A 26,535-nucleotide genomic window follows, 5' to 3' on the forward strand; every position below is an offset into this window, starting at 1 on the left:
ACCGAGCTGGAATATCAGGGCTCTCTCAGCCTCACCTCCCTCACAGGGTGTCTGTTGTGGGGAGAGGAGAGGAAAAGGAAAGCGATTGTAAGCCGCTTTTAGATTCCTTCTGGTAAAGCAGCATGTAAGAACCAACTCTCTCACACACACAGGATTTGCAGCTGTTTTGGGGGAAACAACATATTAGGATGGATCTAACAAATGACAGCTCCCAGACTATGCAGGTCCTCTGATTCTCAGCACAGCCTTGTTGGGTCATCAAAGACACAATCTCCTACCTTTTACATTTATTTATTTATTCATTGTTTATATACCACGTATAGTGGTAGTTTGACTCTGGGCAAAGACAAGCTTTGATGCCAACCATTTTATGGAAAACAGTACAGTGGCTAGATAAAAGAACTCTCAAAGAAATTCGCAGAATTTTTTTGTAAAATGGTCAACAGAGAATATATTGTGATACAGGGCCCTCTGGTGCTGACAGTGGGGATTGAACCATTTAAGCACTTGGACGTGCCATGCTCCCAAACCAAGGTGGAACTCAAGCAGTACTTAAGCCTTGGAAAAGGAAAAGTTGCTCTTACATTGAGATCCAATGTGCTACGGTGCCTAAAGTGCTGAGCCAAGACTGGTGAGGTCCAGGTGCAAACCCTTCACATGGCTACAATTGGGGAGCTCAATTCTCAGTGTAAACTATCCCGCAGGGTTGCTGTGAGGATAAAAAGAAGATGAGAATTATGTATATTGCATTAGGAAGAGCAAGATTTAAAAAGTGAGGGAATAAAGGACAGACTAATATAGCTATCGGGTTTTAAACACATCATGGACAGTGTTTATTTCATGGCCTACTTTGCCAGGCCTCATTCGATGAACCCCGACAGGAAGTCCTTATTTCAGAGAAATGTATCATTGAAGGTGGAGTTGACTATTGGCACAAACAGTGATAGAGAGGACTAGAAGCTTAAAGTCTTTTCTCCCCTTTATTACATCATTGGTAAAAAACAGTGATTACTTTTTCTTCTCTCATCTTCTTACTTATCAAAAGTAACATGATGCCATTAAAATCATTTCACAAAATCCCCTCTGTAGCTGGCCTTCTTCACAAGGCCACATGATGTGCCACCTTGACAGCAAGCCCAAGAAGTGTCTTGGGGAAACAGCAAAGTATCTACTCCAATGTAGTGTGCTAAAAGTACAAACTTTGCTGTATTTCCCCTCTCCCAAATTCGGGCTCCAGTGTCATCCTTGACAAAACATTCGAAGCTTTCCTCCACTTTGCCCAAAAGCTCAGTGGAAGAGCAGATACCATAAGGCCATTATTTCTAATAGCATACACACACTGTCACAGAACAGGCTGCAAATTTACTTACAGCCACTACTTACTACATGTTCTCGCTATAGCTGCTTACCCACTTTAAGTGTACAGCGCCTCTCTGTGAAGTACACTCAGACTGAATGCTTGGCTCCCCTTCAAGCAGAGACTCTGACTCTGCAGAAAGCAGCTGCCCTCCCGAAACAGCAGGCCTGCATTTTCTCACATGCACGTAAAGCAGTGAGAAAGGTGATGTGCAAAGGGGAAGAACAGCTGCACGTTTCTTCAGGTACTCTTTAAAAGCCATCCCATTTTTGTCCATCCACCAGGTATATTAATTGCTTCTCGAGCTGCTGGGACAAAGCGACACTCCAAGAGAGATGCCACAGGACTGGCGGAAGCTCAGTTCAAATCTAGCATTTTAAAAAGTTTTCCATCACACGCAAGAAAAGAACCTTGTGGGATATACAGAGCCACCAGCTATTGCTTCTGGTTCAAACATTCACCCTAATTCCCCCAAGGCTATTAAAGGAAGCATTCCACTGAACCAGAACAAAACACCCTTTGCTCTTCCTCCAGTTAACCCCAAAAGCACTTTTAAACACCAAGTGACTTATCTTCGAGCAGCAACAAAACAATGCAACACCTTAATTTCAAAATCCTTTGCAGGCCCCTGTAAGGCTATGCTAGTATTGGGGAAAGATTTTACTCTGTGCTGGCTGATGCTATCCCCCCCGTAGGAACAGCAACAGGAAATAAGTCTCCTACAATAAAACTGTCATACACCTAATTGTCCACAACCGTGCAAACACAGATAAGGAAGAATAGAAAGACCATAGACATGTGTAAGCTTGTTGCCAAAAGCTGGCTGCCAGAGACAGTGTCTCTACTGTGCACCAAATGATTTGTACAACCACACAACACAGCTGGGCACCACGGCAATCATGATCCTGCTGTATTTCTAGTTCTCCCCAACAGCTGTCATACCTAGGTTGATTTCTGCTAAGTGTTAAAGCAGGCCCATTAAAATCCCAGCAGGACCCAACTTGCCAGAAAAGAGAGGCCATGGCTGGCAACACAGGTGAACAAGTCTCTCAGCAACGTGGAAGTTTGGCACTGAAAGAGACAAGAGCAACAGCGGTTGGGGTTTGTTTGAAAGAGGATGGATTGTCACGGCAGTACCTCCCGTCTCTTACAAAAAAAAGTGCTGTCTAGTAAGGAGAGGGCATCAGCCCACATCCCACAGGTCCTTTAAGAATGATCACCAAAATTAAGACATCTTCATAGCAGGAAGCTGATCTGGAGCTGTTAGAGATGCAATTCCAGAGCTCTTTCGGGCTGTGAGGAGTCAGTCTTTTGTCCCAATCCTGTAAAGTAAAGCAAAACCTCAAGTAGGAGAAGAGGTCAAAACATACTTGTAATTATAATTAAAACAAGGTTGTTGCATATATTTAACTGCACTGTCATTCCTTGGAATGGATCCGAACTGAATTTCCTGCTAACCAGAGAGGGAGTCTAATTTCCACCAATTTACCTTTCCTGCGAAAAACCTGCAATTTGTCTTCAAAATTGCCCTTCCATGCTGTTCCTGAGGGTCCTCTGACCCCCAACGACAACACTTTGGGGAGATCAGTGGGCTGTAGGAAAGTCAGAAAGGTTCTGCTGATAGAAAAGCCTTCTATTAGCAGAACATTTAGTCTGAATCAAACCCCTCGTCAAAGACGCTTTCCCATATCCTAGTTTCCTGTCAGAACCTCAAATTTAAAGTTCCCTGAGTCTAGGTTCTACCTTTTTTATTATGTCACTCTATAATGGTGGCATAATAGGATTAATAATTAAAATGATAGATGCCTAAACCATGCTAAACAGCTGCCATTTCTTAACAGGTTCCATTTCAGAGTAGCAAACAAGACCAGCTCTCAAGATACACGAAATACTAATTCTTGTTCTTCTGGCCATTAAGAAAACCACAGATGAAAGTATATGAAGAGACTGAGGACTATGCTGCTTCTCTTCATGAACACAAACTTGCTGTTACCTGGGATCATTGTTTGTACTTGGACAAACATGGACAGTCAGTTGCTTTGATTCTTTTCATCTAAAGGTTTCCACAGCTGAAGTGTTAGCCTGTTATATGAAAAGCTCAACATACAAGCCCCGGGAAGGGTTTCCTGCTTTGTGTTAAGGATAATACTGTAGGAATTTTGCCCCTCCAGTGAAGCTAGAATTAAGCTGAATTAAGTGATTGGGGAACTGAGTAAGATTCACACAAAAGGTGGTCAGGTGGCTTCCACCACAAAGGGAAGGAGAGCTTCCTTCAGAAAAGTAGTTCTGTGTCAGCATAGCTATCCAGTAAAGTACCAACCAATGAGAAAAAAATAGGATATATCTGATGAGGATGCTTGCTAGGAAAGAGGAGGGCCAGAGTCCCAGTGATGAGTCCTTTGGAGGCATTGACAGAAACATACCTCCATCTGAAAGTGTGAGCTTCTCCAACTCTGCTTCCAGCTCAGCATCTGATATGCTGGGAAGTACCAAAGACTCAGGAAACAAGGGTTTCTGGGGAACAGAAGGCAGGTCTGGAAGATCTTTGGAAGAGTCCAGGAGGAGATTATGCAGTTCTTTTTCCAGTTCCTCAGTGTCAGCCTCTGAGATTAGAAAACAAGTGCAATTTTTACCATAAAATATAGCTCAATCTTATGCATGCTTACTTGGAAATAAATCCTACGGAATTCAAAGGAGGATATTTTCACATGGTGTACCTAAGATTGCAACATTATAAAGGAAACAGGAGCTTAGGAACGTGTAGCAAAAAGATGTACTGTGACCCTGTAATAATTAAGAAATGCAGGGGCTCAAAACAACTCATTTTGGACAATCAATTTATAACTATTAGAAATTCAGTTATTTTGTTCTTGGGCTTATGTGCCCCTGGATAAAGAGATGTGCCCCCTCTTCAACCCTAATCACCATTTTTGTTTTTTGCTTTGCATCAATGCAGCTATTTGCAACCACTCACCCAGGGACCCAAATCTTGCTGAACCTAAAGGCCTTGGAAGTTTGAAGGCAGTATGTGGGTGCCACCCCCAACTGGATCCCACAAGGTCCCAGGGGCAATCACAAAACACAGGGAGGCTGAAAGCATCTGACTATGATGGAGGTAACTAGGATGGAGGGAGCAGCTCTCTGTGCTCCTTTCAGAAACAAAGGTGATGCCTCCTGGATTCTTCAAAAGCACCTCCGACTCAAATGAGATGGTGGAAAGTTAGAACTGGCTGAACCTGAGGGATGAGAAGTTTTGTTGAAGAAACGCATTGGCAGCCACCACTTTGGGAATGCTAAAAAAAAAACCAATGTGATATTTTTTGGGTTTGGGGATATTGAACCCCCATAATATAGGCATTTCCCAATATTCTCGATCCCAATACCAGGATGGTATTCAGATTCAGTGAAGATTCAGGAACGTTGAATTTTTTCAGCTCCATTATAGCCTATGGGGGCCATGCTACACAGTTGCTTAAAAATTTAAATATCTTTTACACGCCTCAGTAGTGGCACAAGTGAGCTCAGAAAGAATTTAAGGACTTGCAGTCTCTTTAAACACCTTCTCCAAGCCAAGAGTTCTCTCCAAAAGCATTTATAGGGACTGAGAGCCCTTTAAATCAGTGGTCCCCAACCTTTTTATTATCGAGGACCAGTCAATGCTTGACAATTTTATTGAGGCCCGGGGGGGGGGGGGTAGTCTTTTGCTGAGGGCCGCCACCTGAGCCCCTGCTCCACTTGCTTCCCCGCCAGCGCCCCTGACTTCCCGTCGCCCGCTGGGGGGTCGCTGCCAGCAGCAGCTGTGCAGTGCCATGCCGAGGGGGAGCCCCAGTCATGGCAGCCGCCGAAGAACACCAAAGGTGAGCCAGCAGCAGAGTGGCAGGGCAGTTCCCAAGGCAGCAGCCGGAGAGAAGGATGAGGAGCCGCGGCCCGGTACCAACTGATCCCCGGACCGGGGGGACCACTGCTTTAAATGCAACAAAGAGTTGCATTTAGGATTTTTCAGCCTAGGCCAATTCAGTAGCAGAAAAAAAATACCAAAATATCTGACTGAATACCTGAAAAATACCAATAAGGTTGTTTTCCGGGAGGGGTGGGCTCAGATTAGCTGAACGGACATCCCTATTTGGGGATCACTGCTCTAGACTATCCTATGCAAAGTTGTGATAGGGTAAAGAAAACTGCCTTAAATTAATTTCCTGCTGCAAAGGTAACAGACTTTTAAAGAGGACGATCTGACCATTAAACATAAGCCCATCGAGATAAGAATCTTTATCTACCTCTTCATTCATATTCCAGGTTGGAAAGATCCTGTTAAACAATCCCTCTTAATAAACCAAGTGCTGGAATGGAAGGCATTATAATGAATGGTAGTTAGTTTGCCAATCAAACTCTGAATGTAATAGAAAAATAGCAAGATTCTGTAAATCAAATAGTCTCATTCAAAGCTCCCGTGTAGTAAGATCAAAAGCAATGTACCACATACTTGCTAAAAGGGGGCTTTTCTTGCATCAGGCCACCCAGGAATGCGGGTGACCATGACAACCATCAGAGGTGTTAAATCATTGTGGGTGGAAAGAGATGCACATGTATATAAATATATGAATTACTAATGTTGGGAATGTTCTACTAGTGAAATACTGTACAAGACCCAGAAGAGCTGACACAAACAACAACACAGGAGCATATCAATATATCTAATTCTCAATATGGCAAAATTTAAGAATACTTAAATCTAGAAACTGAAGCCAAGAAAGGACAAGACAGGTCTGTCAGAAAAATGTCTTAGGCGCAAAGAAAAATCTTAAAGCTAACATTAACAAACAAAAGCATATTGGAAGTTTAAAAAACCCAAAATGGTAAAAGGAGCACTTGCTGCTTTTAAAAAGATGGATGTTTTTAATGGCCATTGTTAGGCAACCACAACAAAACTGCCAAGCCTTTAAGCCTCAATTTCTGTCAGTAAAAAAGCAGGGGGCTGGGACCAGGCCCTTTCCAGAGCTGTTTTGACCTTCAAGGGAGGATTCATTAAGCTAGGCCTGGCAGCAACCACCAATTACTTGCTAACACCTGACTTATATGACTCACACAGGCCAGCTAATTGCTCTTGTTAAACACTAGTCACTCCACTAAAACAGTGTGGTGTAGTGGCTAGAGTTTTAGATTATGGTCTTGTAGACCCAACTTTGAATCACCAATCTGTCATGAAAACTCAGTGGGTGAGCTTGGGCCATTCTCAGACTAACTTACCTCACATGATTGTTATGAGGATAAAATGGAGGACAAAATGAGGTAAGTTGCTTTGGGTCCCCACTGTGGAGAAAGGTAGCATTCTAACAAGGATACACTGTCAAAGCGAGGGAGGATGGAAATTCTGAAGGCAGGGGGCAGAAAAGGTGGGTGGGAAGGAAAAAAGGACACAGGAAAAAGGGAGATGTTAAGGGGTTCTTTCATAGAAAGAAACAAGGAAACAGGGGAAAAGGAAAATGAAATGCCTCTAAGTCCTATTCCTAACTATCAAAGCTTCTAGAACTGTAAGGCATGCCAACTGCAAACTGGAGTCTGCTCGGACATACAATTTAACATAACAGGAACCACTATATGAATCTATTTCCCTTTTAAGGAATTAAGAGAACAGATGCATTTCAACAGCTAACAGTATTAGAATCATGTAAGGAAAACTTTAAAAATCCCTCAACGTGAAAATTTAATAAGACTAGCTTTGGACCTCATCAGTTTGCACTCACCTGAGCCATTGATCCCTATTCCTGCTAAAGTTTGGGATACTTCATCCTGGGTGTCACAAAGCTAGAAAGAAGCATAAGTACAAATGTCTATTAAATTTAAGTCCTTCCTCACAAAATATCATGTTACACACAAAGCTCCCCACCATCACTTTATCCTCACTACAGCTAGATAAGGAAGGTTAGAAGACACTGCAACTGCTCCTAGAATACCCAGGGAGTAAGGATTTAAACCACGGTCCTCTTAATCTTTCTAACATATTAACCACTGTTCATCCTGGCTCACCCACATTAGCATCTGAAACAAAGTCCAATATGAAAAGCTGAACAATACAGAAATGGCTATGTACAAAGGTATGAAAAAACCAACAGTACCAGCACAACTGCTGAATAACCTTAGGTGGATCTAGAATCTCCAGTCCAAACCAACTGGCAGGCGTGTCCCACATATGCACCCTCTCTTTGCCTCCACAATCCCCTCCTCTTAGAGTACCTCTTGAATTTGATCCACCAGATTCTCTGCCTTCTCCACTGTTACGTCCTTCATGGATAGTTTCAGTGCTCCCACTCCAGCTTGATAGGCATTAAATACCTTAGTGGAAAGAAAGTGTGGGGCGTTATTTTTGATACTTACAACAGTTTACTGCATCTTTTTCTTTTATGGCTCCTCTACCTCCCCTACCTCCACTAAAAGCAAGGCATGGAGAGAAACCAAGTGGGGTCAAGTGACCCGCAGAGGGCACAGTGCCTGCAACAAGCAAGTCACCTACTGTGCCAAGACTAACAATAGTATAGGGCACACTATGACAGAAAGAAAAGCTAAAAAGAAAAGGGAAAGATATCCGCAGTCGGGTTAAGACAAATATGAACCCCACTCCAACAATCAGAAGTAATTCAACATCAGAGTAAAGGAATGACATTTCCAGTATAAAGAAGATCTATAAAGAAAAAAGCTTGGGAGAGCTGTATCAAAAACATAAATGTACATACAAAATGCAACAGAGACACAAATAGAAAAATACCATCTGATCTGTTTGCGAAGCATATATCCGATCCAAAATCCCTTGTACTACATCCAGCTTGGAGTGAAGTTCTGCAATGCGTCTTTCTGTTCTTCGCCTGGATTTCAAAAATCTCAGAGCCTAAGGACATTAAAAACCACTTTTGATTACAATCCAGACATGCTTTGGGGGGGGGGGAGATATCCTGTTAAAACCATGACCTCTATGCAAGACAGCACATAGGACTTACCTAAAACACTCCCTCTATTATCATAGCTAGCAACTGAGGGCCTAGCTCAGGGTTGGGCAAACTGTGGCCCTCCAGATGTCCATGGACTACAATTCCCATGAACTCCTGGCCTAGCTAGATTAGACAAAGGAGGATATTTTCACATGGTGTACCTAAGATTGCAACATTATAAAGGAAACAGGAGCTTAGGAATGTGTAGCAAAAAGATGTACTGTGACCCTGTAATAATTAAGAAATGCAGGGGCTCAAAACAACTCATTTTGGACAATCAATTTATAACTATTAGAAATTCAGTTATTTTGTTCTTGGGCTTATGTGCCCCTGGATAAAGAGCCGTGCCCCCTCTTCAACCCTAATGTGTTTTTGCATGTTGCTTTGCATCAATGCAAACAGAATCCTCTGTAGATATCTTATACTCTGGCCAATTAAACTTCTGACGTAAAAAATGAAATTGTGCTCTTTTCCACAAAATATCCACCGGTAAATCTTGAAACACCCACACCACCTGATCTCCAATCCAGAAATGGCCAGTACAATTTTTCTCCTGGAAAACTCTTTTTAGATGATTGCTTTCTTTTGGTTGATTGTTATGTCTTGCAGCTTTGGAATGGCTATATGCCTTTTCAACATGGATGTCCTCGTCTGGAAAATACTGTTCAGAAAAATTAATGAGTTCTTGTCGGCGGTCTTGTTTTCCAAAAGTCTCTAACACCCCCTTTCCTGTCTCCAAAACTTCAAGTTTCTCTTCTGCTTGCAGTTCTTCAATTCTGATCCCCTGCTCTCGCAATTGACTAGTGATAATAGCTATCTTTAGTCCATCACTTCTGCCTAAGAATTCTTTCTTGCTGTTTTGGATTTCCTTAAACGTATCCTTAAGCAAATCTTCTGTAAAAGCTCTCAAGTGCATGCTCTGATTTTCCATTTGACTCCTTGTTATCATAGGCATATTGATAAGGTAAAGGTAAAGGTATCCCCTGTGCAAGCACCGAGTCATGTCTGACCCTGGGGGTGACGCCCTCTAGCGTTTTCATGGCAGACTCAATACGGGGTGGTTTGCCAGTGCCTTCCCCAGTCATGACCGTTTACCCCCCAGCAGCAAGCTGGGTACTCATTTTACCGACCTCGGAAGGATGGAAGGCTGAGTCAACCTTGAGCCGGCTGCTGGGATCGAACTCCCAACCTCATGAGCAAAGCTTTCAGGCGGCTGCCTTACCACTCTGCGCCACAAGAGGCTCATTGGCATATTGATAGCAGGCAGTAAATTATTCCAAAAGTCAAATTTTGTTCCAAGCCAGAAGGGTAGACTTTTCAGGTTTCCGGATTGCCTTTCAATTACATTTTCAAGCAGAAATAATGAAGGCTCTCGTCCTGGCGTCTGGAAGTCTCTCGGGAGCTATATATCTTGCCACTGATCTCCGAAAAATGAACAACAAGAAGAGAGGGGGCCTCCCCTTCAGAAATGCCTAGACCTTGATCCCCACCTGTAATAAAGTCTCTCTCAACTCTGGATAGCCTCAGCTTGTGCTGAAATAGACCATAGAAGAAAAGAGGGGAAGGAATGAGCCCAACTCATGGCATGGCAATAATGGTGAACAAAAAGAGATTCCAGGAATCTTTTGAGTGCGATGATAATTAGACACCAAGCAACAAGGTCAAATCCAGTCCATGAATCAGAGGAGCTTCTACAAGCTTCCCTGGGTAGAAAGTGGGGGAAGTTAGGGAACCTCACCCTCTTCTGTTGACTGCTGCCGCAAATCAACCCCAGCCTGGCTCTGGAGTCCCCAAACAAGTGACTCTTCAGGACTCTGACTTGCCCCGCCTCCCTTCTTAGCTATTTTAGTCCCAGAACTAATCTAAAAATCAATGAATGCAAGGCTCAAGTACCAGCATAGGCTTGCTTCTTGGCGGGTAGGAGAAATATCCCTACTGCTTATTTAACTCAGATATTAGAGAAGGAAAGCATAATCTCCAATTGTTTTAAAAGGCAAAGCATTACCATAGAGCCAAAAGCTAATCCTGACAATGCATTTAGCTTTTGTCTTCAAAAAGGCTTATACTGTTATAAACTGGATGTCAAAACTGTATACATTACACCTACAACTACAGGAAAAGATCCTTACACACCTGTGATGCACCCCTCTACCTCAGCAAAAAACCTGGCAAGGTAAATTCCCCAAGATCCTGAAATGGTACAAGACTGAGGCAATTTTGCAAATGTGCTTATAATGTTCACAGCTATACTTACCAACTGCTTTTTCCCAGTTCTACAAGCACTCCGAGCCTCCTCTTTACATCTACAAAAGCAGAAAGCAAGCAGCTCACTTTTCTATGCTGGTAATGAAGGTTGCTATCATACAGTCACTCTAAGCCAATTGCGGAAGTATTTCTCCATTATTTGTATGCAACAATCAAGCAAACCATTTCCCAAAGATGTCTTATGACCTAACAGAGAGAACTTGCTCCTGGACACCAGTAAAGCAGAGACAGTCTCTGCTTTTGATATGGAGTGCAGCTTAGGAATTTGGTATATATTACCTCTCTGCTTCTTGGCCAAGGGACTCCACCTTCTGTGACAGCAGCTGCTCACTTTGCATCAGCTGATACACTCCAATGTCCACATCATTCACTGGGGACACTTTGGCATGAAGACCTCGTGCAAATTTCATTATCTGAAAGAAAATATTTGTTACTGGAAATACAGTCACAAGTTGTATTATCTATCACAGGTTTCTGGATTAGAAAGCACAATTTTAAATTCCCTATGAAAGCTAAGAATATGCTATAATGTAAGCGTTACAAAATTAGAAATTTAAAATGTTTAACATAAATGTACCCCAATAAAAGTAAGTATTATTGTAGTTTATGGATAAAAATCTGAAAATTATGATGAAGGGGATGTTGGGAAGAAATACTTTTTGTTTCATACACCTTGTGTTACATAATTATTTTGATATACCTGTGATCAATCCCTTTTTCATTTCTGTATCCCTTCTAAAAATAAATCTGAAAAAGAACACGTGGACCATATTAAAGCTGTAACCAACTTTTTCAGGTAACTATTCCTATGAAGAGAGTGTGGGCAAGCACAAGTATATAATTATTTACTCTCAATAAAACGATCCACAAGTACATCAACTTGTTAGAATGTAGGATGCTTCAAAACTACTGCAAAAACCCACAATGATGCACAGCACAATGACCATTTTTAAGAATCACAGTGTTAATTCCACACTTCACAGACATGTACATTTAAAATTCATATATCCAACATCCAACAAATGTTTATAAAATATGGGAACATATTCCCTTGTCTAATACCGTGACTCATCATTTCCACTTTGATATGCGAAATTACAACTGAATGTAAGAACTGAATATAACTACTCCACTGGTTGGGGAGTAGATTGGGATGGCCAAACTGTGGCTCTCCAGATGTCCATGGGCTGCAACTCTAATGGCAAGGGCTCATGGGAATTGTAGTCCATGGACATTTTGAGAGCTACAGTTTGGCCACCCCTGTCCCAGATGTTTATTTCCTCCTTGTATTTTTATATTAGAATGGAAAACTGTTAGTTTCTGGTGGCAGAATCATTCCTGCTTGGCATTCTGTTTGATTAATGATAGAGTTTGTCTCCCATTACCATTTGCCCTGTACTCATTCAGCAAATAGCTTTACTCTGTACCTTATCTCCATTTTGCTCCAAGACCGTGACCCTCTTTTCCTTCTGCAGCTGGAGCATCACTAGACAGAATGTCCTTTCATCCGGGCAGAGGGTGGTGCACAAAGAACGCAATTCTGACAGTCCAACAACAGGGTGTGAAGATAGTGCAGAGTTCTGGTATAGGTGATAAACTTCTTCTGCCTTCTCCTAAAGGGGGAAAAAAAACACCAATATTTAACTTCATGTGCTGCCTCTGTAGCCAGCACCAAGCATTCAGATAGGACAAGACAAGAGATTTTATCCATTACACAAAGACCACAATACAATCTGGTTAAGTACTGGAATACTCTACTGATCTTGAATGAAGGCAGCTCAGATAATGTAGCAAATTTATTTGATCCTGAAGCAAACCATTAAAAGCTGGTAAGATAAAATCCTTAATCAAAAGCCAATTGTTTAAATCCACCAGCTTCATAAACCTAAACCCAACGTTATACAAGAACAAAGTTAAAATAAATAATAACAGGGAAAATGAATCTGAGAATTCCAATCAAGTTAATATTCACAAGTCTCTCCTGAAATATCACGAACTGCATATTCAGGCTAATTTTAGAACTCATGTAAATGGCCCATTATGCACGGCTGCCGAAACAGCGATTTCGGGTCACATGGAAAACGCGGAGGGGGAAGATGCGACGCACACCGGTTATGCACGGGGCGGGGCGCGGCAGCGGCAAAACCCAGAGTAACCGATTATGCACGTGGCAATCCGGGCGCCGCTTCTGGTTGCGCCCCGGTCACCCGGAAGCTGCGCTTTTTTCCGCGTTTCACTGACGCGGCTTTTTCGGCGGCATGCACCGAAGCTGCGGCCGGTTGCAGTCGGCTCCGTGCGTTATCGGTGATTTTAGTCGCCGCCATTCCACCCCGAATGTGCGTTATTTCCCCCGTGCATAATGGGTCAATGAGAAAGCACTTTAAATATGTATCATACTAATTTTCATATCAACCCACATTGAGGTTACATATAAATTCTATAAGGTTTCTGGTGGTGGGAAAAAAGAGAGCTATTAAGCAAAAACATTATTTCCCTTTTCTTCCATGCTCCCATTTTTACAAGGAAAAAGAACTATCCACAAATACTGTCCAAAGATTGTAAAATGAACATTAGAAACATATTTGAAAAGTGTGAGGGATAATCCCATTAGACTATTACAGCAACAATGTATACTACAGCACTGCATTAAGTGTGCTGATTTGCTGGTTTGATGACAGCACAGGATTATCAAATAATATCAGACACTGGCGAATTCCTGAATATACCATGCAAGCAACACTTGAGTGACCCAAATTAATTGTTCATAGTACTTATAATTTATATGATACTTTTATCTCACTATCATCCTTACACTTCACTGTCAGTTTTAACCCACTGAACATTTACTTTACAAAAATTTTTGTCCCACATGTAGGATCAAGAAGAAGATCTTAGCCAGGATTATTCCTGCTAGATCAGGGAAATGATTCTGGCTTGTTCGATAAATGGCTCTGCAACATATGCTTGAATAGCTGAGCTTCTTGGACTCACTTATAATTATGAATTTCTCAAAGAGAGGGAGTTGTTCTTTTTAAAATGAAGGATTCCATGACACATTTTAGGCTGCTTTGTTCACCTGATAATTTCTGTACTGTCGCCAATAAAGCAGCGTTCTTTGACTGCTGTATAAAGAACAAAGGTTTGGCAGCAGCTGGATCACATTAATACCTTAATAACTTCACTAAAATTTGAACAGTGATAAATTGTAGTTCACATTTCTGAAAACATATTCTCTTCCTACTAGCTCCTAGTTGAGACAACACAATCTTTAGCATCCCAATATTATGCATCATATCATCACACATCTTATAACTTGGTTGTACTTACAAATAGGAACAGAAGAAAATAACCATAAGAGTTTGTGATTATCAATACCTTACTCTGTTCTAATAAACACAACTGAAACTTTGTATTACAATACCAAGAAATCATAACTGCTTAGTTTGTGAACTCCTTCTATTTGGTAAAATTGTTTTAAACCAATCTAAGTCCATGGTACAGAGTAGATAACCAGCCAAACAAAGTCATTAATGCAAAAAACAAAACAAATTTATTTGGCTTATTCAGTTTCACCAAGCACAACAGTCTTGAACAGTTTTTTTATGGAAACTGTAACCACAGAAGAAAGATATTTCAATAGCAAGTCTTATGTGCACAGCATGATAACATATTTATCTTTAAAAAGAACCCCGTGAATGCAAGAGGACTGCAATAAATTATCTACGCCAGAATATATCATAAGGAAAATAACTGAAACACCAACTGTTTATATAACAAGTATGATAAATTAAAAGACATCAGTTTATTTAGTTATTCCTACAAACCTCAGGGAAGATATATTTTGTCAACAACTTTCACCAGCTTCTCAATCATCAGAAGACTCACCTGAAGTAAATCAACATAAATCAAGATCTCTTCCTCTTCTGGCACTTTGCTGTCACCTAGCACGCTGGACAGAGTCCACTTCAGGGGCTTCAGAATAAAAACTCCCACACCCCAGGAGATCCAGCTACTGTCTACGCTTGTCATGAAGTCAGATTCCCGCTGCAGTTTGCCACGTCTAATTATGGAAAAGAACATGAAGTTATGAAAAACATCCATACTTCAAGCACTCCCTTTGCATCCTGAATCTCTAAGAGACACCAACATTTCTTCCCACTATTTAGAGCTCACGGTCCTTGACTTTTGCATCTACCCCAGTAAATCACACCTTATTACCCATCACTTTAATTCCCAAGCCTTCTTTGCATCAGCATTGTTTATTTTTGCCTCTCCTCTGTCTATGAATGCTTCTGTTCCTTCCCACCAAGAGAAACAGTGAGCAATTCCTTGTATAAAAGTACAAATAGTGTGCTTTTCTCACAACCTTACTATAAAGAGTTAGTGACAGAATATATGGTTGCCCCACTTTAACCATTACAAGTCAAGTTGGGCTGACAGCTCACTAGGGATGTTTTCACACATGCCAAATTATGCATTTCAGTACACTTTCAGTGCACTTTAGCAATCATTTGCAAGTGGATTTTGAAGCAGTTAACTCAGTTGCAAAGCAGACTGAAAGTGCATTATTCAGAATTTTGAAAATACCCCAGGGGGCTCTTAAGCCAATTACTAATTAGTGTTGGACTTATATCAGGGAATCCAAACCTCCACACAAACTACACGGAGTGTTTTTTTTTTTTACTGCATGACCTGTTTAGCCTAGTCAGCATCTCTCCGTATAACCTGAGAATATACCAAAACGATACTCTTTGGAGAAAAGTCAGGATAATACTGTTATAAATACATAAGAAATTGATGCAAAAATTTTTTATTTTAAAGTTAGCAAATAAACAGTTGCTAAAATCCTCATTCAGAAGACTGGTTCAGTACGGTTACGCTTATACGTCTGGTAAAGAGTCCATGATAGAAATGTGAAACTAGATTACAGTATACTATGAAAACTGAAACCGCTTCACCAGCCGCTTCCCGTTCACCCTATTTCCATCCGAGTGCACCGATGGCAACATTTAACACTGTGCAGGAGAAATATATACAATTGGGCTGCATTTCCTCTGCCCAGTGCCACTGAATGCAGCAGCGCTTGATACATGGGGCAGATTAGTACACTGCAGATGAAGTTAATGCAAAAGAGCAGTGCGACGGGTGTGAGCACTGAGCCATGACAAGACCTAGAGCCATAAGAAGTGCCTTCTGCCACAGTCCCCCTCCCACCCCGACTCTTCTTCGCCCCCTGTCCATGGAAGCCTTTCTCCGACTCAATCCCAACCCAAATGAGGGAACCGGCTGCGGCCCTCAGACCACAGAGCCACCCAACTCTGCACATGCTCAGAGGCACTCGTCATGCAAGCTGCAGGCGTAAAATTCCCTGCAAGGCCAGGAAGCCTCTCGGCGGCGGCGGCGGCGGTACCTGAGCAGCTCGCGAAGCACGGTGCCCAGCCCCAACGGGACGCTGCCCCGCCGCTCGAAGGCCTGCTGGAGCTCACGTAAACAAGTGCGGACCTCTCCCCGGCGGCGGCCCCGCTTCAGCACCAGCTCGCTCCAAAACCCCATCTTGCTGTCCCAGTCGGTGGCGTTGACCTCCCGGCTCTGCTTGAAGGCCGAGAAGAGAAAGGCCATTCGCTCTTCATCCGTCTCCCATTCCGGGGGCAAGTCTCCCTCCGGGAGAGGCGCCACGCGGGCCTCCTCCGGCGAAGACATCTAGGCAAGCCCCCGGCTTCGGCCTAGCTTCCTTCCCCTTGCCTACTCAGGCGTTTCCTCACAGACGAAGGATCAACACGACGCATGCGCCATTGCCGGATGGAGCATGCGCAAGGAGCCCGGACGATTGGAGAGGATCCAAGTATCGGGAATGGGGGAAACGCGAGTGACGAGCGGCCACTTCCGGCTTCGTTAGGACGCTCACTGTATGCGGGGTGTGTGTATGTGTGAGCGGAGTCACGTCTGCATGCGTTTGACCCTATGCGGCGCTATGAGGCAAATCACTTAAATGGGTTCCGTTTTTTTAAAAAAACACAGCCTGAGTAGTACAACAAAATTTGAGTCCAATGGCACCTTTAAGATCAACATAGATTTATTCCAGGCATGCATTCTTCCTTAAACAATATATATGGATGGATTTTTTCCTGCTTTTTTTCAGTTTTCAGCAGGGGAAGAGTTTGGGTGATCAGGGAGACGAGGGCGCAGCCAGTTTAATCAACCAGTTCGCGTGAACAACCTGTAAACCTTTAACTGCACTCATTTTACTGCCGGAATTCGGTTGACTGAGGTGGGCGTGCAGTGTTGCCTTCTCTCTATGACGTTGTATCTCGTGTCTCGTTAAATTAAAGCAATAACGCCTAAAGGGGTTTTTTAGAGAGTTGTGATCCTTTCCCACCATAGCCCTAACTGAAGGTGACAACAATGAATTGCATTGCAAAGTTTTTGTAAACAACTATCTATTTACAGGGGGGTATAGTGGTTACATTAGTTGGGCTAGGATCTCCCCACTCTGCCCTCAAAGCTTGCTGGGTCACCTTGGGTCAGGCAAGCACACACAGCCTAGCTCGCTTGACAAGATGCTTCTCAGGTTGAAACTGAGGAGAGGGTCAGCTGTTTTGGTCACCATTCAGGAGAAAGGTGGGGTATAAATGGTGTGTCCTGTCTTAAATGGAGGTCCTGTGGTTGGGTAAGAAGGGACCAAGCAAGGAAGCACACCTACCCAACCTGGATGGAGTGCATCTAGCAGTAGCCCACTCCGCCACAAACCCAGGGGTGATCCTCAACGCCTTCCTCTCCATGAAGGCACAGGTCAGGAGAATAGCACGGCAGGCCTTCTACCACCTACGCCAAGCTACTAGCGCCCTACTTGGCACCAGAACACCTAGCCACAGTGATCCATGTGATGGTCACCTCTAGACTGGACTCCAGCAACTCGCTCTAAGCAGGCCTACCCTTAACAGGAGGACCCTTAACCGGAAACTGCAATTGGTACAGAACACAGCAGCCAGGATTCTCACCAATACATCATACAGATCTCACATCCAGCCTATACGTCAACAACTCAACTGGCTCCCAATTGAATTCCGGATCAGGCTTAAGGTTTTGGTTCTTACCTTCAAGGCCATACGTGGTCTGGGCCCAGCGTACCTAAGAGACCATCTCTCCGCCTATACCCCCAAAAGACCATTACACTCTGCCACTGCCAACTGGCTAGTGATCCCTGGCCCCAAAGAGGCATGTTGGTCCTCAACGAGGGCCAGAGATTTTTCCTGTCCTGGCCCCCACCTGGTGGAACAAGCTCCCTGAAGAGATCAGGGCCCTGCCCGAACTCCCACAATTTCGCAGGGCCTCCAAAAGGGAGCTCCTTCACCAGGTATTTGCCTGTGACCAACAATAGGTCCCCCTCAGACCACAGCCCCCCCTCCATGGCCTGAACCAGTCTGACCTCTCTAGGGGCCTGTGCTAAGTTACCGGTCCTGTTATATTGTTGTTGTTTAAGATCACTAAAATTGTGTTATTTAGGACCACTGTTAGATTATTGTTGTTATATTTGACTATGTTATGTTAGTTTGTTCCATGTATCCCCCTGTGATGTTATATGTAAACTGCCCTGAGCCATATGGAAGGGTGGTATAAAAATTAATAAATAATAATAATAAATAAATAAACCCACATGATTGTTTGCTACATCTCCCTGGAGTTATTGAGAAGATTACCCCATTGTTGTGCATTCAGCACATGATAGCTTTGGAGAGCCCCTGCTGTTAAGCTGTGTTAGATGATAAAACATTGAGAGCACAGGTTTTACCTATTCAAAGATATGCACCACTGTTTTGGCAGTCAATAAAGAACTCATTCAAAATATTGCTGGAACTTTTAGGGTTTTCCTCATCTTTCTGTAATAGGAAAGTTGAATTTCTGCTCTTATACTAACCAGAGCATTGTGCTGAAAAGCTTCAATGGATGGTGCTTAAAGTTGCAAAAGGATTTGAAGCAGGGACATTATACAAAGAAGGAGGGGCAAAATAGTCACCAATCTCACTTTAGACACTGGAGGTGAAATTAGATTCCCCTGGCTCATGGGAATGTTTGCAAGCTCCCATCTCTTTGCACATCTATTTGTTGGCAGCCAAATGCAGCAGATAAACAGGGAAAACTTTCAAAAAAAATCAGCAGCAAACCAATTTACTGTTACTCAGAATTATACTATTAATTTAACTAACTAGCTGGACCAGATTTTAACCCAATCCTTCCAACACTTGTCAGATAGTAAAACCCATCTCCATGGACATATGACACAGCATATTCTTCTATAGGCATTCCACAGCAAAATACTATCTTGGGGTCTGTCAGCTATTGTCACTGGGCAAAGCAAACATCCCCAAAGCCAGGGTTCTGCTGCTGGCTGCAAGGTGAGCTGTAAAAATCAGCAGAAGGATACGGAGACTTAAAGCTCTGAAAAGTTTGATGAGAGCTCGAGGCTTTTAATTGGTTAAACATGCCCAGGCTTGTCCAAGCTCACAATAAGCTAAATAGCTTAGAAAGCAACAACAGGCAGAAGCTCAGAATACCTCCCCAACTCAGTCCAGGTGACACACTCCAGTAAATTCCAGATGGTAATGCATTTCCAGAACACAGAATGAAGAGTGGAAATGGATGATTTCAAAACACCAAAAGAATTATAGGCAGTAAATGTTCTCACTAGAGCAACACTAATAAGACCTTATATTATAGGTGGGTGACAAATAAGTGGTTCCTACATGCAAAAACCCTTTTTGAAATATTTCTGCCCTGTCTTATTTCCTTATGCTCAAGGAAATTAGCAACATTATTAGTAACGACATGTTACTACATTAGTAACATCATTAGTAACATGTATTAGTAAAGTTAAAAAAATACAAAGTGCCAAATGCCTCCTGAAGTTAAACCAATTTACTCAGCTTTTTAAATGCAATGAACTGAAGCTGCATTCTGCATGTGCTGATAGGCCTTTCCAAAGAATTTGACAGGGGTGAAAGTGACCTAATTGTTGGCATAGCAATAATTCTCTGAGAGTGAGGAGTCAGACCCCTCCTCACTAAGAGAGGGGCAGTTTGCCCGCAAGCACCGTTAGTCAACATTGCCTGCACCCAGTTATTATACTGCTTTGCAATTGCATCTGGCAATAGAAATATACAAATACATGTCAGTTTTGCCGTGAACTGACCAGCAATGACTGCACTTATGTAGAAAGGAAAAGTGTACTCTCTATCCAGATGTCATGCTTTCCAGAAGCTGCCTGGACCCCTTAGGTGACATCATCTTCAGCCCACAGGGTTACTCAAATGTTAATGTCTCTCTTTTCCCTCTAGAGACAATATGTATTTGCAGGACAATAGCACACCTAGGAACTATTACTAATGTCATCACCATTTGAATACTCCTTCCATTCCACCACATCTAAGGAACTCCATTTAGCCTCAGTTAACTTACCCACTATACCCAAACTCTTTTCATAATTGCATTTTGCCGAATTTGGTTAATGTAATCATGCCTTTGCTTCCTTTCTTAGGAAACTCATAATGGGACCATCAGGATCATTAACAATTATTATTTCTGCCCTGGGAAACTTCTAGGACTTTATATGTTCACTCTGGACATGAATATCAACTGCCTCCTAGATTTATTGATTTTACACTGGAATGCAAATCAAATCCATTGTTTTAGGAGCTACAGAACCCAACCATAGCCTTCAGTTACAAATCTGGGTATTTAAGGCACATGCTGTAATTTCTCAGGGTGTGTATGAGTCTTCGGGATATCCTGTATACACCCAAAGGCTCTGGATGCTTTTGCTGTCTCTTCTACTCACCTCCTACACATTGGAAGGTAGCTATAACTTTCTCTGTCTCAAAATTATACAACTCTGTTCTTCTTATGTGAGTGTGTTAAGCTTAAAGTCTGTGAAAGCATAGTTTTAGTTTTAATTTTTTTCCAATAAAGATACTTTTTATTTATTTTCCATTTGGTGTCTGTGAATTTCTGATTTGAGTCAGAGCCTTGTCCAGTTAGTTCAAATGAGGGAAAGTCAGTGTGGTTTAGTGGTCAGACTACAAGAATCTTGAAGACCCGGGTCTGAATCCCCCATCTGTTCTGGAAAGTTGCCAGGTGAACTTGGTCCAACCACGCCCTTTCAGCCTGACCTCCCTCACAGACCTGGCTGCCCTAAGAATAATGTGGAGGAGGGCAGATCAACATTGCAACACACTTAAAGAGAAAAATGGAACATGGACTATTTTCATTTTGGTATTTTAAAAAATGCACAAGAAAATCTAGGCAATGACTTTGCCGTGATCAGCAGGTCTAGTTTATAATTTGAAGAAGGGAAGAAGAGCTGGTGTTTTGTATTCCACTTTTTACTACCCAAAAGAGTCTCAAAGTGATTTACAGTTGCCTTCCCTTCCTCTTCCCACAGCAGTCACCTGTAAGATAGGTGGGGCTGAGAGAACTCTGAGAGAACTGACTGGTCCAAGTTCACTCAGCTGGTTGCATGTGGAAGAGTAAGAAATCAAACCTGGTTCTTCAGTTTGGAGGCCACTGTTCTTAAACCACTACGCCAAACTGACTGTTTACTTTACAAAAGTTACTTCACACTTTTTTCAATATCTGTATTAAAGATTTTAATCATATGCAAATGTAATCAGAGGAAATGAATAAAAGCCCTGAGATGAGCCAGTTTTGAGAAGGTGGCAAATGAACAACAGACAGCAGATGAAAAAGCATAACGACCAAGGAGTGGTAATTAAAAACTATTTTTTTTCTTGGCTTATATCACGCGGCAGCCTAAACAAAGACATTCTGCCCGGGAAGCCTTGGGCGGAGAGCTACGTGACTTCAGGGGCCTTCTGTGCTAGGTGCGGTACCGGAGTGGAAACATCTTGCCATGAGTCAGCTTCATTTTGCAGGTACATCATCACAGCTCCCCATAAAAGTTTTCATTCTCCGGATTTCCTAGTTAAGTAATAGCTTTCTGTCACACAGTATGTGTGTAAAATGTTTGAGCTAAGTTTACCAACTCCAAGCTAGGGAATTCCTCAAGAGTTTAGGGGAATGAAGACCGGGGAGGGTGGGGATGAGGGAGGGGAGGGAGTTCAGCGGGGTATAATACTGCAGCGTCCACCTTGCAAACGTGCCATGTTCTTCAGGGGAACTGACCTCTGTAATCTGGTGCCTAGCTGTAATTCTGCAAGTTCTCCAGGCCCTACCTGGAGTCTGGCAACCTTAGTTCAAGCAAAGAGGCAGGTGTGAAATAAAGCCCAATGAGTTTAGGATCTCCAGGCTGCAGCTTGAAGTTGACAACCATATCCCTATATCATGTATTGGGTTTGGCCCTCCTTGCATGGGAGGAGTTAGATAGTACAAGCAAAAGATCCAGAGTTCTGCAGTTCTAAAATAATTGGGGAATTTGACGAGGAGGATGGAACCCCCCCTCCCTCCCCCTGCAGCCTTTCTTCCACCCAGACAAGCCACTGGACCACTTAGGATCACAGACACACATCCAAACAGAGAAAGGATGGAAGGTATGACAGTGATCCTGCCACTTCTCTAGGAGGCCACTTGGTTGGTTATGCCAGAAGGCCAAGAAACCCTTGGGGATGCAGAATGGATCCAAGATTTAAACATCCTTTTAAATCCTTAGAAGAAATTCTGCAGCATAGCAAAGATCCTGACCGCTCAGTGCGTGCTGAGAAACCATGGTGTGCCTTTTTCCTGTACCACCGTGATCGAAAGAAAGAGTTGGTTCTTATATGCTACTTTTCTCTACCTGAAGGAGTCTCAAAGCGGCTTACAACCGCTTTCCTTTCCTCTCCCCACAACAGACACCCTGGGAGGGAGGTGAGGCTGAGAGAGCGCTGATATCACTGCTCGGTCAGAACAGCTTTATCAGTGCCGTGGGGAGCCCAAGGTCACCCAGCTGGCTGCATGTGGGGGAGTGCAGAATTGAACCCGGCATGCCAGATTAGAAGTCCGCACTCCTAACCACTACACCAAGCTGGCTGTCTTCTTCTTCTTCAAGAGGTGTTCAGTGAAGGAGTAGGATGCAGCCTGTGAGCTTGGGAATTTGCTTGACTCGTCCTTTCCATTAGCAGGCCAGGAAGAGAAATGTGCCCTTTGAGAGCCTGCCTGCATGGCCAAAATGTTACCATACTTCTTTGTTCCCAGAGTTAGTAAGCATTGGTATCGCGCTCATCCTTGCAGTGTGTGTGTAGGTGTGTTAAGAGTTATCAGCAGAAGTGGAGGGCAGCACATGGAAGAATTTTAAGCAAACAGATTGTCAGCAACACTTTGCGGTACATTTATTTAAGTTGTTTATACTTTGCCTTTCTCAGTGGGACTCAAAGTGGATGGGTATTTTAACTAAAAAAATATCCGCTTTGGGTATCCAATACACTAGGTAGGCCCCTGAATCCGTCACTACAAATATCAACATTGCAGTCTCCCCAAAACAAGGTTCTTCCTCTGCTTCAGGCAGTCAAGACAGAGGCTGTTTTAAGAATGTGGGGCAGAGCTGGATTTTAATCTAAATAAACTATAGTGCAGGACTTTAGATCAGTGGTCCTCAACCTTTTTATCACCGGGGACCGGTCAACGCTTGACAATTTTACTGAGGCCCGGGGGGGGGGGGTTAATCTTTTGCCGAGGGACATCACTGCCGCCACCTGAGCCCCTGCTCCACTTGCTTTTCCGCCGGCACCCCTGACTTCCCGCCACCCAATGGAGGGTGCTGCCAGCAGCAGCTGCATAGTGCCACGCCAAGCAGGAGCCCCAGCCATGGCGGCCGCTGGAGAGCACCAAAGGTGAGCCAGAGGCAGAGTGGCAGGGCAGTCCCTGAGGCAGCAGCTGGGGAGGAGGAGAAGGAGGAGCTGCGGCCCGGTACCGACTGATCCACAGACCAGTACCGGTTTTCAGACCGGGGGTTGGGAACCACTACTTTAGATTATGAAGGGCCTCTAAATACTAACAAATTGCTAAAATTATTATATTACCACAGGGAGCGGCTCTTAAATTTGGCATAATTTATGGCCTCCTTTGTTTTTTCCCCCTACTGAGTGGAGCAACTTGAGCAGAATATTACTGCTATAATCTTAAAATGGGCAAGAGGCAGTGCAAGACCCTGGGCAGTTCCATATTGCTACTGAGTGAGGCTTCCTGTGTCAATGAGCAGCCTCTCAAGTGCACAACTTAGAGGGAACATAGTATATCTGTATCCAGCCTTGTCTTGGGGCTGTATCTGCCGTACTGTCAAGAGGCTTATCCACAATTAGCTCTGACTTGCACTGGAGCCGTATAAAGTAAATCTCAAAGACCACATCTGAACTGTCATCTGATCCCAGAAATCTCAGGCAGGATCATGAGACAGGAGAGTATAAACACTGAAAGTTTATGGGACAATGTTTTAAATGTTAGTATGAGAAAATTCTCTTATCTTTCTGATTGTTGCATTTGTTCTCCACAGGCTACATTTCCCCCCTGATCTTCTTCCATTTTATCCTCTCAACACCCCTGTTTTGTAAGTGCAGCTAAAAGGATCACTCCGTGAGGTCCACAGCTGAATGGGGGTTTAAACTGGGGTCCCCTCAGTCCTAGGCAGCACTCTAAGCACATTGGCTTCTGGGTCTTCAGGAAAGCTCAAGAAGTATGGATTCTTCCTGTGTCTTACCAGATGTGACACATTCCAGAGGGGCATCAACAACATTAGTCTTTTAAACTTAAAAGTTGATCTCATGGCACCTTGAAGACTTTTGTTTGTTTGAGGAATCAGTTGTTATGTGCTCTGGAGCTCTATAAAGGTTGTCCTAGTATCTAGTTTATATGTACCACAAAGTCTTTAAGGTACTAAGTGTTTCTTTCCTTTTTACAGCCCCTTGGTTTGCAGAAATCATGAGCACAGAGAACAGTATTACCATATGCCAGTGGATGCAGGTAGCACCTGTAAAGAGTTTGTTTGTTATATTTGTATACTGCCCTCCCCGAAGGCTTAGGGCGGTTCACATAAACCAGAACAGAAACAATACAGACTGACAACTCCATTTCTGACTTGGACTCTGCAGGGATATTTCCTAGAGATTGGTGATGGGACTTCAGAATTTATCCCTTCACAATGTTCAGACCAGAACAAATGGGATGAAATTAATTCAAAAGAAATTCCATCTAAACATCCGGAAGAAGTTCCTGACAATTAGAGTGGTTTCTCAGTGGAACAGGCTCCCTTGGGAGGTGGTGGGTTCTCCATCTTTGGAAATTCTTAAACAGAGGCTAGATAGCCATCTGATGTAGAGGCTGATTCTGTGAAGGCTCAAGTGGCAGGTGACAGTGGATGAGCAATTGGGATGTGTCTTGCATAGTGCAGGGGGTTGGACTAGATGACCCATGAGGTCCCTTCCAACTCTATTATTCTGTGATTCTATGATTCTAATGAGGTAGTTGGTCCTAACTAAGATATTGTGTTCCTGTTTCTTTTCGTTTTTTGTTTTACTAACAATGTACTAACAATTTACTAACAATGTAGCACAGGGCTCTGCAATGTTTTTTTGTTTGTCACAGATCTTTTGACCGTCACTGGGACATGATGGAAATCGTGCTTGGAGTACCACAATAAGTTTGCAGCCCTTTTCCACAGTCTTCGGATATCACCCCTGGGCCTTGTTCTCCCACCGCCCTTCCCCATTCAAAGCCAGAGATGTGTACAGCAGCAAGCCTGTGTCACAGAGATAAGCAGCACTGTTCGCCCCTCAGATCCTTGGGTGCAAAACATGTCCCTTTCGAAGGTTTGGTATATTTGCTTCAGTGAAGTTGGAAATTCCAGGCTAACAAGACAATGACTCAGCGGAACAACTCTGTGACCATATATGGTAGGGTACTCTTACCTGAATGCAGAGATGAAATGCATCTTTTTTCAATTGCATCCACACACAGATCCACAGTCATGTGCTAGCTTTCCACTGAGCAAATACTGTGTAAACACAGATCACACCACTATGCAAAATTCCTTTCAGTGTTAAAACAACAAAACCGAAAATTATGAATCTCAAGGTGTTCCTATTTCATGCAACATAAAAGTAGTGAATATGACATTTCCCATAAATGATTGATGGATAATGTCATAAAGGTAATTGTGTACATAGTTTTTGACATGTGATTTAAAAAGTAAGCATGTTGGCTGGGAGTGGTGAAAGTGTGTGCCTGTGAAGTAGAATTACTTCAAGTGTGAATGAGAGAGAGAGAGAAGAAGAAGAACCAGTGAGCGAGAGAGAGGGCTGGGAGTGAAATGTCCCGATTGGCCAACGCAAGGGTAGTCAAACTGCGGCTCTCCAGCCAGCACTTGCAGGGGCTCATGGGAATTGTAGTCCATGGACATCTGGAGGGCCTCAGTTTGACTACCCCTGGGTCAAGGTGTAAGCTTCTGAGTTTCTGGGAGCCAAACCTGGTCCAGGCCCAAGTTTAGTGATCTATATTATTTTTCTCAATATGAAATCATTTTTATATTTTTAATGCTTTTATATTTTAAATGCTATCAACAATTAATCATGTGATTCAATTTTTTCCACCTGCAGTAGTCTGAATCTCAATCAAAGAAATTCTATAAAGAGGAGAGGAAAGATATTATGAACTCCTTCATGGAGACCATTTGAGTCAGTATTCCATTCTTGTATGAAGAATGCAACATTCCTCCCCCCTCCCTTTCACCACAGCTAAGGCTGTGTGAGTGGCCTAAGATCACAGGGTATACTTTGTGGCTGTGGGGATTGGAACTCAGGTCTCCCCAGCCTTAAGCCAACCTTCTGACAACTACACCACTCACTGCACACTCAGTATGAACCTCCACATGGGTTCCGGATTCCACAATAGATATTGGCTTCCCTGACCAGAAAATATGGAAACATTAGTTTGGCTGAAGTAGGGGCTAGG

General features: G+C 43.1%; 1 protein-coding gene across 1 annotated transcript; it reads right to left on the reverse strand.

Annotated features, from left to right (window-relative positions):
* Positions 1 to 279: 279 nt before the first annotated feature.
* CHMP7 (charged multivesicular body protein 7) lies at positions 280 to 16,419 on the reverse strand. The gene is made up of 10 exons (XM_077304976.1): positions 16,016 to 16,419; positions 14,491 to 14,665; positions 12,033 to 12,218; positions 10,885 to 11,018; positions 10,595 to 10,643; positions 8,121 to 8,240; positions 7,592 to 7,690; positions 7,102 to 7,162; positions 3,781 to 3,960; positions 280 to 2,679 (listed from the first exon to the last, which is right to left on the reverse strand). The coding sequence occupies exons 1-10, from the start codon at positions 16,303 to 16,305 to the stop codon at positions 2,621 to 2,623; spliced, it is 1,353 nt and encodes a 450-aa protein (XP_077161091.1). The 5' UTR covers positions 16,306 to 16,419; the 3' UTR covers positions 280 to 2,620.
* Positions 16,420 to 26,535: the final 10,116 nt, after the last annotated feature.

The sequence above is a fragment of the Paroedura picta genome, chromosome 12, assembly GCF_049243985.1.
Source record: "Paroedura picta isolate Pp20150507F chromosome 12, Ppicta_v3.0, whole genome shotgun sequence".
In the NCBI taxonomy this organism is placed as follows: Eukaryota; Metazoa; Chordata; class Lepidosauria; order Squamata; family Gekkonidae; genus Paroedura; species Paroedura picta.